The sequence below is a fragment of the Hyperoodon ampullatus genome (assembly GCF_949752795.1).
Source record: "Hyperoodon ampullatus genome assembly, chromosome: 11".
Lineage (NCBI taxonomy): Eukaryota > Metazoa > Chordata > Mammalia > Artiodactyla > Ziphiidae > Hyperoodon > Hyperoodon ampullatus.
Window position 1 is genome coordinate 45183136 of NC_136924.1, and position 11411 is coordinate 45194546.

Below are 11411 nucleotides of genomic sequence, written 5' to 3' on the forward strand. Positions count from 1 at the left end.
TCGCCCTCCTCCCGGGTCCGCCCCCCTCCCCTCCCCCCGGATCCTCCCTCCTCCCAGGTCCTCCCCTCCCCCCCCGGCTCGCGCTGCCGCGGTGTCCTGGCGTCGAGGTGTGCTGGCAGCGGGGTGTCGCAGGGCGTGTCACGAGGTGACTTGGGGCGGGCTGAGGGCGGGCGGGAGGGAGCGACGAAGGGCGTGCGGGGCTGTCGCTCCGGGCACCCCTCCCCCGCCGCAGTCGGCGGACCTTTCCCCGGAGAAGATGGCGGATCGGGCGGAGATGTTTTCTCTTTCCACCTTTCACTCGCTGTCGCCGCCAGGCTGCAGGTACGCACTTGGGCGCCCCGGGCCTCGGCAGGCCCTTCCCTTCGTACAGCACCCGCTCTGACCCAGTCCCCAGACTTCTCCGACCCGACCCTGCCACCCCCCCGCCCGCCGCTTTTGGGGGCCCAAGCCCCAGACCCCACTCTGGTCCTGAGGCCCGTGGTTCCTGCGCCTCATCCCCCACCCCTCGGTTCCGGGTCTCTCCATTTTTGTCCTTCCCTTATGCCCGTCCTCCAGCCCCAGTGACCGCCCCCAACCCCAAAGTCCTGCTGGGATCCAGTGCTGCACCCAGCCTGAACAGCCGACCCCTCCAAGGTGGAGGTCCTCCAAGGTGGAGGTCCTCAGAGATCGTGGGCGGAGCCTCTGAGGGGTGGGCTGCCTGGGCAGGATGCTGAGCACGCACTCTGTGCTTGGCAGTGTCCTTTTGGCCTTGTTGGGCCTCTGGTGGAAGCCCGGCCTGGTCTCTAGGGCTCTGGGAGGGAGAGAGCTGAAATCAAGCCTGGGGCCTGGGGGAAGGGACTAGGGTGGGGAGAGGGCTGGACCTCTGGGTGTAGGCCTGCCTTCCGCAGGAGTGGGGGACAAACTGGCCGGATTCTGCTCCCGGAACAGGCTTGACCCCTCCCCCTCCTCCTGCTGCTGCAGCTTCAGCTCCCCCTCCCCCCTCTCCGCTCAGCCTGACTCCCCTGAGGCTGAGCCTGTGACCCAGAGGGGCCTGGAGCTGAGGGTAGAGGGGGGTAGAGGCTGCTGGCTCCTTGCGGAAGGAGGGCCGGGAGGAGGGTTTGGGGGACAGGTGCCTCTTCTGGGCTGGTCGTGGCTCAGATTGAGGGGGAAATCCGTTGGAGAGCAGAGTTTGAGGTCCAAGATAATGGCAGGATGCAGGTCTGGGAACTGGGGGCTCTGGAGATCACGGGGCCTAGGAGCTGGGGAGGGGGGGTCTCCCTTGGCCCCTCCTTAGGACCGGTTCCCAGCCAGCGAGTCCAGGGTTGGTGGCTCTCTCAGGAGCCCTGTCCTTGCTCTCCTCTCCAGGCCTCCACAGGACATAAGCCTGGAAGAATTTGATGATGAAGATCTGTCTGAGATCACCGATGACTGTGGTCTGGGCCTCAGCTACGACTCGGACCACTGCGAGAAGGTGGGGAAGGGGCTGGGGGCAGAGAACTCTCTCAAGGGAGAGTCTCGCTTAGGTTATGCTTAGCAGTCTCGGGGGCTTTAGGGTGGGTCTAAGCTCAGCCTTGAAACAAGAAATCCTCTGATTGACCCCTCTCCCTTGGCCTCTCGACCTGGGGTCTTCCTTGATATCAGACCTCTCTTTTTCTAACAGAGGTCCACTGAGGACCTTCCCCATCAGTCCTCGCTTGACCCCCACCAGCGGGCTAGCTTGGGGGAGGGGAGATGTGTCTGTGCTTTGGTGCCTCTGTGCTCAGCTCACTTCCCAGAAAGATCTAACCCCTTCCAGCTGCCATCTCACCTCATCTCCTCCTTTGCCCTTTCCCCACCTCTCAAGTCTCCATCTGTCTGCCTCATGCCTCCACCCCTGAAGTCTCCCCCCTGCCCATCTCCTCCTCGCCATCTCTTTACGTTTTTGTTTTCATTCAAGAACATTTCTGAGCAACTCCCATGTGGCAAGTGCTGGGGGCTTCCAGGTGCCTGGGAAGAGAGCAGGACAGGTGTGGCTCTTGCCCTCAGGAGCTTATAACCTAGTAGGGGAGAAAGACATGTGAGAGGCAGTGGCTGCCTGAGTGTCAACGACTGGATTCCAATGAGGGGACAGAAGGTGCAACGATGGGAACCCACCCAAGACTGAGGCCATCAGGGAGATTTTCCAGTGGAAATGGCGCACAGCCGTGCCCTTAGGGAGGACTAGAAGGAACTGGCAGTTGAGGGAGGTATGAGGGAATGGAGGAGAGGCATTGCTGGCAAGGGATTAGTGGGTCAGAGGCCCTGAGGTTGGTGAAGCCTGGTGCTGGCTGTCTTTGCTTCATGCATTCATTTGATATTTACTGAGCTTTTACTGTGGGCCCGGTCCTGTTCTCGGTTGGGGGTGGGCTGTACCAGTGTCCAGTATGGGCACGGCCCTGTCCTGGTGGGGCTTGCAGCTTGGTAGGGGAGACAGACCCGAAACTCTACAGTAACTATGAGTTGTGTTAAAATGCTATGAAGGGGGCTTCCCTGGTGGCGCAGTGGTTGAGAGTCCGCCTGCCGATGCAGGGGACACGGGTTCGTGCCCCGGTCCGGGAGGATCCCACATGCCGCGGAGCGGCTGGGCCCGTGAGCCATGGCCACTGAGCCTGCGCGTCCGGAGCCTGTGCTCCGCAACGGGAGAGCCACAACAGTGAGAGGCCCGCGTACCGCAAAAAGAAAAAAAAAATGCTATGAAGGAAAAGTGCTGGTGTCAAATGTGATGGGGTTTGAGGGTGAGATGAGGCTGGCAGGTGGGCCGGGGCCACTTTGAGTCTCTCTGTCACCCAGACTGAGGAGTGTGGGCTCTTACTTACCAGGAGCTGTAGGGATCCTTATGTATCTTAAGCAGATTTTTTTAAAAAGCGGCTCTGTCGGTGGAGGGCAGGGTGAACTGGAGGGAGCCTTCTGTCCCCTGACTTATAGCTTCCTGCCTTCCCCTTTCCTGGCGCCTGGGACCCCAAGTCACTGGCCCACACTGGCCCAGCTCTGCCCTGCCCTTCTTTCCTGCAGGACAGCCTTTCCCTGGGGCGTTCGGAGCAGCCGCACCCCATCTGCTCCTTCCAGGATGACTTCCAGGAGTTTGAGATGATCGATGACAATGAAGAGGAGGAGGACGACGAGGAGGAAGAGGAAGAGGACGAGGAGGAGGAGGAGGAGGAAGCAGAAGGGGAGGGCAAGGAGGGAGGAGGCCCTGGCTCAGAGGCCCGGGCTCGGGATCCCCTGATCCCCTCCCCCTCCCTAGAGGAGCCCCACAAGCACCGGCCCACCACGCTCCACCTGACAACGCTGGGAGCCCAGGTGAGCGAGCACCCAGACCCACAGCTATCCGTGGTTCCCAGCATCTGGGACTGGGCCCCGCGGCAGCCTGTCCCCCCACCTACCCCTGAGAGCTGGGGCCCCTCCTCAGCGCTGCTCTCCTCCCCCTGCCCCTCCCCTCCCCCCCAGGACTCCCTGAACAACAACGGAGGGTTTGCTCCAGGGCCTCCAGCCTCCAGGCAGGAAACAGTGCTGTGCCCACCCGCCCAGGAGCCCCTCAGAGGTGAGCTGGGCGGCGGTGGGCGGGGGTATGCCGGAGGCGAGGGAGGGAGGAGTGGGGGAGGTGGGCTGGCTGACCCAACCCCGTGCTCCGCAGAGCCGCCCGCCCCCCTCCCGCCCACGGACCGAAGCCCCTGCGGGGCGCAGTCACCTGTGCACCCGGGTTGCGACTCCGAAGGCAACCAGCCCGCAGGGCCCCTGGAGTCAGGTGGGGCCTCGCCCTCCTCGGATCCGGGCATCGAGGCCGACCTGGGGAGCGGCTCCAGCGGAGGCCACGGGGGTCGGCGCAGCAGCCAGGAGCTGTCGTCGCCGGGCTCCGACTGCGAGGACGCGGGCGGCGCGCGCCTGGGGCGCATGATTTCGTCCATCTCAGAGACAGAGCTGGAGCGGAGCAGCGACGACGGCGGCAGCAGCAGCGGCCGCTCCTCACACCTCACCAACTCCATCGAGGAGGCCTCGTCGCCGGCCTCGGAGCCCGAGCCCGAGCCGCCGTGCGAGCCCCCGCGCCGCCCCGCCTTCCTGCCCGTGGGCCCCGACGACACCAACAGCGAGTACGAGTCAGGGTCCGAGTCCGAGCCGGACCTCAGCGAGGACGCCGACTCGCCCTGGCTGCTCAGCAACCTCGTGAGCCGCATGATCTCCGAGGGCTCCTCGCCCATCCGCTGCCCGGGCCAGTGCCTGTCTCCCGCGCCGCGTCCTGCCGGGGAGTGTGTGTCGCCCGCCGGCGCGGCCCCCGAGGCGGCGGCGGGGCCGGGCGTGGAGCTGGTGGACATGGAGACGCTGTGTGGGCCGCCGCCCCCCGAGCCCTCCGCCCCCCGGCCTGGCCCCGCGCAGCCCGGGCCCTGCCTCTTCCTCAGCAACCCCACGCGCGACACTATCACGCCCCTGTGGGCCGCTCCGGGTCGCCCTGCCCGACCCGGCAGCGCCTGCTCTGCCGCCTGCTCGGAAGAGGACGACGAGGATGAAGAGGAGGAGGACGAAGCTGAGCCCGGGGCAGGGCCCCCCGGGGGCCGGGGCACGGGCCCCGCGGCGCTGGACGCCTCGCTGGTTTACGATGCGGTCAAGTACACGCTGGTGGTGGACGAGCACACGCAGCTGGAGCTGGTGAGCCTGCAGCGCTGCGCGGGCCTGGGTGATGACAGCGAGGACAGTGGTGGCGAAGCCAGCGAGGAAGAGGCGGGAGCCGCACTGCTGGGCCGTGATCAGGGCCCCGGGGATGCTTCCCCGGACAGCCCTGACCTCACCTTCTCCAAGAAGTTCCTCAATGTCTTTGTCAACAGCACCTCTCGATCTTCCAGTGAGTGGGAGGTGGGGAAAGGGGGTGGTCCCGGGGGGAACAGCCTGGCTCCTTGGCCCCAGGGCCCACGCAGAGCCCCGGAGTGCCCGGGATAGCCTGAGGGTCTGCAGGTGGTCAGGACTGGGCTTTGCCCGCTTACCCAGCACCTGGGCCTGGGGCTTCCCCCAGGCCCCCATAGGGTGGGGAGTTGCGTGGGGAAGGCTGCTCTGTCTGCAGCCCCTGGTGAGCTACTTCTCCCTCCCTCCGTGACAGGACAACCCACACCAGACTGTTGAGAGGAGGGGAACGTCTCTTCCTGCCCCTCCCCTGAGCCTTTGTCTCTTTGGTTTCTGTCTCTCAGGCACCGAGTCCTTCGGCCTTTTTTCCTGCCTGGTGAATGGGGAGGAGAGAGAGCAAACCCATCGGGCTGTCTTCAGGTACAGCCTCTCCCCCTCGCTGCTAGTGGCGCTCCACCTGAGTCTACAGACACTATGGGACACTGGTGGACACAGCCCAGCCATTCCTGCCCCTGCCCCAGTGAACTCCTACCTCTGACCTGACCTCAGGTTCATTCCCCGCCATCCTGATGAGCTTGAGCTGGATGTGGATGACCCGGTCCTGGTGGAGGCCGAGGAGGATGACTTCTGGTTCCGTGGCTTCAACATGCGCACGGGGGAGCGTGGCGTCTTCCCTGCCTTCTATGCCCACGCGGTGCCTGGCCCGGCCAAGGACCTGCTGGGTGAGGCCCCTTCCCCAAGGGGCGTCTTGTCACCCCAGACCCTCTCTTGCTCACCTGACCTAGGCCCCTTGTGATCTCCCAGGGAGTAAGCGGGGTCCCTGCTGGGTGGAGCGCTTTGACGTGCAGTTCCTGGGCTCCGTGGAGGTGCCCTGTCACCAGGGCAATGGCATCCTGTGTGCAGCCATGCAGAAGGTCAGTCTGGAAGTGGGGGCCCCTGAGCCCTGCAGGCTGGCACAGCCCTTGGAGGCCCCAGGCCTCCGCCCTCTTCCACAGAGGGTTCCAGGATGCTTGGGGGCCTCAGGGCCCAGGCCCCCCCAGCCCTGATTCAGAGGCCTGGCAGACAGGCCTCGGGTGGCGCTCGGCAGCTGTTCCCCGTCACCTTCCCGCCGGCCCCTCCCCCCCTTCAGCCCATCCTATTCGTGTCTGAAAATCAAGACCAGCTCTCACAGACCCTTCCCTGGAAGTCATTTGCTCACTCGTTATTCACTCAGTGGACACTCGGTGAGGGCCGGCTCATCTGCTGGGCCTGCGGACGAGCGGGAGGGCAGCAGGGGCGCAGCACGGCTCTGCGCCTGAGAGCCCGCGTCCAGCTCACGAGACGGGCAGTGAGCAGGCCGGGGTTGGTGGGGCCGTAGTCCTGGGGAGGGGCGGAAGGCAGACGAGGCAGGCTGTCCTGAGGCCGAGGAGAGGTCAAGGCCATGCTCACATCTTCCCGAATCGCTGTCGGGAGTCTTCAAACCTAATCGACAACGTCCCACCAGGAGGGAGAGATACCCTCGTAGGCCCTGGAGACCCTTTTCTCCCCTCACTTCTTCTGCAGATCGCCACTGCCCGGAAACTGACCGTCCACCTGCGTCCTCCTGCCTCCTGTGACCTTGAGATTTCTCTTCGGGGGGTCAAGCTGAGTCTAAGTGGAGGACCCGAGGTGGGGTGTGGGGGCCTGAGGCACAGGGGACGGTGGGAGGGGTGAGGCAAGGGGGCCAGACAGGCGCGTCCAGCAGGGGCGGCCGGAGTGGCCCTGGGCCGCTCTGTCTAATGTGGCCCTCTCCTGCCACCTCTCCTCTAGTTCCAGCACTGCAGCCACTTCTTCCAGATGAAGAACATCTCGTTCTGCGGCTGCCACCCCCGCAACAGCTGGTAGGAGACTCACCCATCCCCTGGTCCCCTCAGACCCTGAGGGCTGCCCATTCACCATCCCACCCACTCACCCACACCCACTTGGCTCCAGGAGTTGAGTCCCCACATGGCGCCCACTCTGTTCTGGGCCCAGGACACCTGAATCAGACAGGCTCCCATCTGGTCTGGGTAGGGGGACAGACACACAGACAAGCGAGTGCTCGAAGCGCTCGTGGGGATCTGGTGGACGTCTGCGTGGGGCTCCAGTGAGCAGGCCTGCAGGGAGGCGGGCGCATTCTCCTGGGACTTAGAGGGGCGACTGAAGACCACTCTACAAACCTTGAAAGGCAAGTGGGTGACACGGTGGATCTTTTTGGCAGGGAGCCAGCTGAGCCAGGGCTGTGGGCAAGGGGCACTGGGGGCTCTTTGGGGGCAGCTGGGTAAGGCTGGAGGGACACTAAGAGCACCTGTGTCTTTCTGACTATGCCAGGGAGCTTATACTTAATCCCATTGGCGGTGGGGTCATGGGGTGACACAGTCAGGTTGACGGGCTGCCTCTGGCTGCTGTGCAGAGTGGAAGGACCCAAGTGCTGCTGGCAGGAGACCAGGTGGCTGCTGAGGTTATGCAGGTGCTGTGACCTAGTGGCATTTAGGAGGTGGGCGGGCAGGACCTGAGTTGATTGGATGTAGAGGCTGACCTGGAGAGAGAATCAAGGGTGACCTGGGTGTTGAGCAGTCAGTAACCCACACACCAAGAGAAGAGGCATGGAGTGAATGGGCCTGACAGGCTGGCGATGCAGTATTCAATCCAGAGGCAGTGAGGGTGAAGTGGCCGTTGCTACATGGTCTGGAATGTGGAAGGGAGACGTGGGGGGAGGTTCGTTCGGAGCAGGTAGATAACTTCGGCTACGGGGCAAACAAGATAGCCAGGCAGAGAGAGAAGAGACGGGAGCGAAAGAGAAGCGTAACCAGCGGATGGAGGGCTACAGCCTTCCTGCCCAGCCGGCCTCCTGCGCGCGGGATGCCAGTGCCGTAGGTGAAGCGACAGGAGGAGCTAACCTGTGACGCAGGCAGAGCCAAGCAGAGGCTCAGAAGGGCCCAGTGGTATCTTAGGAAGCAGGTCCTCAGGAGAGGCAGGATGTGGGAAGGACACACTGCTGCTGGGGCTGAGGCTTGTGACAGATACTGAGGCTGGCATGTGTGTCACCTGGACACTTGTGGTAAGAGTGAGGGGCGCTCTGCCTGCTGGCTGGGCAATGGTGTCCACCCTCAGCCGGGTCAGAGCCCAGTTGGGCTGCTTCTCCTTTGAGAGGGAGATGGTTTGATGGGGTCACAGTTTCGATGCTGCCCTGAGGGGTGGAGGGCTGGGGTGGAGGGCCAGGGCTCAGAACAGGCGGTGGGCAGATCTGGCGCCGTGAGGACCAGTGTGCACGTTGGCCCACACGGACGGTGGGCTGAGGGTGGACACCCGAGAGAGGAAGGACAGCAGAGGGAAACTGGGTGCCACAGGCTCAGGCGTCCAGGCCAGACGCTGACCCAGATGCAGTTCTGTGGCCAGGAGTGGACCGAGGAGGTGCTGTCCTGGCCCAGATTTCCTGGTACGTGTTACTGCAGAACTCAGCCCAGTCCGCACAGTGAGGGGGCACGAGGAGACAGTGTCAGGCATCTCGCTGTGAAGCGGGCTGGATTAGGCATGTGCTGGGTGCACTGTGTCCGGGTAAGGTGGGAGCGTGTGGCGTGTGAGATCACAGGCGGTTGAGAGCGCTCCCGGGGCGCCACACACTGGCTGTGTGTCCGACGCCCTCTGTGCCTTAGTGCCCTCATCTAGAGACCCACCGCGCAGGGCCATTGTGAGGGTTATGGGAGTTAATGATATAAAGAGCTTGTTTAGGACGGTGCCTGGCACCCCCCCATGAATTGCGATCATCTGAGCGTGGCATTCAAGACAAGGCTGTGACGTGTTTGTGGTCAACGTGAGCACGTTGTCCCAGCCGTGATGCTGTCGTGTGGATTCCCATCTGGTGGAACCACAAAACCCTAATGCCACCTGACGTGGACTGGATCGGCCACAGCTGGGGAGGTCTCAACCCTCCTGCTGCAGGATTCTGGCAGTTCCTCCCTCTGGACAATAATTTTTATTAATGTCTTGATGAGAAGAAGGGCAGATTCAGGAAAGGCATACATGGAACAGAGCTTGGGGCGGCCGAGCCAGGGTACAAGCTCCTTCCGGAAGACTGTTTTACACATCAGGGCCCGCGTCAAACCCCACATCAGAGCCCGGAAAACAGCTGTGGGTTTGCAGGACCAGAGGTGGGACTGGGCCGGCTCAGGGTGTCAGGTGACGTGACAAGGAAGAGTCAGCTGAGATGCGGGGCCCAGAAGACGGGGAGGCCTTGCTCTGTGGTCCAGGGGCAGGCTTTGGGTGGGGGGCCACAGAGGCAGGTGGCACTGTCTCGGGAGAAGGAAGATGCAGCGGGACACCCTTGTTGTGGACAGATTAGCATAGATCGCTAACTCCTCACAGATGCCCAGCGCTGTGCTTGGACGGGGACCCAGAAAGGGGCCTGGAATCTTGAAATCAAATGCCGCACACATTCCCCAGCCCCACACGCCCTCCCTGAGCCCTCTGTTCCTGCCTCTTCTCCCCGATCCCTGGGGGCTGAGGGGTGGACCCGTGCCCTGACGTCCCCGTGTGCTCACCGCCGCTCTCCCCGCAGCTATTTTGGCTTCATCACCAAACACCCGCTGCTGAGCCGTTTTGCCTGCCACGTTTTCGTCTCCCAGGAGTCGATGAGGCCCGTGGCCCAGAGTGTGGGGTGAGTGGGTCCGGAGGGTGGGTCGCAGGATTAGGGTTGGGCCAGTGTGGAGTGACCGCTGGGACTGGGGTGGGGATGTGGAACCGGTGCAGCAGCGGTGCCCGGGGGGTGAGCAGGCTTGGAGGAGGGAGGGAGATGAGGTTTGGGGAGACAGGGGAGGGGAACGGAGGGCAGGCCAGGTGAGGGTGGTGGTGGAGGGTTGGGAAGGTGGTGGGCAGAATGCTTGGGGCAGGAGCGTGGAGGGGAGTCCTGGGCGTGGGAACGGCACGGGCACACTGACCACGGGGCTGGCGGGAGGAAGGCAGCATTGAGGCTGGACTGTAAGGAAAAGGGTCCGGGCCACGAGGGCTGAGGGGTGCAGCGGGGGGCGGCGTGGGCAGGCCCAGGTGGGTGGCCCCGGGAGCCTGGGGCTGAGGCCGCTCTCTCCCCAGCCGCGCCTTCCTGGAGTACTACCAGCAGCACCTGGAGTACGCCTGCCCCACAGAGGACATCTACCTGGAGTAGCCACCTGCCGCTCTCCTGATCCGGGGCGGCCGGGGCTGGGGGCGTCTCATGCGGCCACCTTGGCTTTGGCAAGGACTGGACTGGGGGCACATGGGACCTGACATCTGGCGAGTCTCCGGGCTGTGCTGGGAACTCTCCTCCTTGCTCCCCAGGGGCTGCTGAAGAGTGGAGCCTGCACCTTCGCTACCCCTGATCTGTTCTCTCTGTGTCGCCCTGGTCTGCCCTTGGCCTCCCTCCTCTCTCCTGTCTGTCTCTGCTCCTCTGTGCCTGCAAACTCTTGCCCTCTGCTCTTTACTTTGGGGTCAGAATTGGGAGGGGCGTGTGGAGGAAGCTCCCAGGTGATCCCCTCTTGCTCTTCCCATGTGATTTATAAAGGAATTTTAATTTTTATAGTGAATATCAAGGGATCATCCCATCCTCACCATAGGGACAAAGAGAGGGACCCCCCCCATAGTGCCCCACGAGGAGCTCAGGGGTAAGCAGGGAGGGGTTCCCCAGTAGGGCCCTGAGGGAGACTAGGAGTCGTGGTCACCCCAAGCCCCAGACGCTGCTAGGAGGAGGGTGCCCCGGCCCAGGTCCCGGCCACACCAGCATCCGCTACGCCGCTGCAAACACTCCCCGCAGTCCAGCACCTCAATAAACTCTCTGCTTGGTGTGACCTTGGCTATTTCTGGGTTGGGGGGGAGCAGATAAGGGGCCAGGGGCCCAGGCATTGTCCATGGCCGTGGGGACTGAGACCCCAGGGTGATGGAATCAGGAGAAGTTTCACCCCTTCAGTGTGCTCTGAAATCACGCCGGTGTCCCTGTGCGGCACGCGGGGGGTGCTCCCCAAATACACGTGCTTGGTCAGCGAGGAAACTGAGGCCAGAGAGGAAGGTCACGCAATGTGTGTCCTTTCCACCTGCACTGGAGCGCCGGGCTGGGAAGTGTGTGCGTGCTTATGAGTGTGTATGTGAGACAGGGCAGGCGTCAGTCTGCTCAGATGTTAAGATTAGTGTTTTAAAAATTCTCCACAGAAAGCCAAGAGAAAAGAGGTGACTGTCACATGCCCTAGGTGATTACAGATGGTACCTCCTGGAGAAAGGGCTTCCCTGGCCCCGGTGAGCCCCAGCTCTCAGCTGCTGAGGTCAGCATGGTGGTCAGTGCCTTTCTGAGGGTGGGCCTCCCCCCCGCCCTAACCCCCCGAGCCCAGGATGAGAGCAGCACCAGGAAGACAACAGGTGAAGGTTAAGAAATGAGAAAGGCCAGTGTAGACAAATTCACTCCATGAAGGTGGAAAACCACTGTCTATAGAAATCACACACCTCTACTCAAATTAAGGGCAGCCGGCAAACAGAACGTAGTCACGGGTTAGGAATCAGTAAATGACCACCCTTCAGCATTTGGGTAGCCCCGGCGCAGGCCAGGGCCCCCGACCCTGCAAGAA

General features: G+C 63.0%; 1 protein-coding gene across 1 annotated transcript; it reads left to right on the forward strand.

Moving 5' to 3' along the window:
- Window positions 1–256: 256 nt before the first annotated feature.
- Window positions 257–9985, forward strand: MAPK8IP2 (mitogen-activated protein kinase 8 interacting protein 2; the record flags this gene model as incomplete). Its single annotated transcript, XM_079715815.1, has 12 exons — window positions 257–321; window positions 1345–1450; window positions 3010–3297; window positions 3445–3538; window positions 3632–4831; window positions 5172–5247; window positions 5377–5549; window positions 5632–5741; window positions 6370–6474; window positions 6616–6686; window positions 9383–9481; window positions 9913–9985. The coding sequence occupies 12 exons, from the start codon at window positions 257–259 to the stop codon at window positions 9983–9985; spliced, it is 2460 nt and encodes an 819-aa protein (XP_079571941.1).
- Window positions 9986–11411: the final 1426 nt, after the last annotated feature.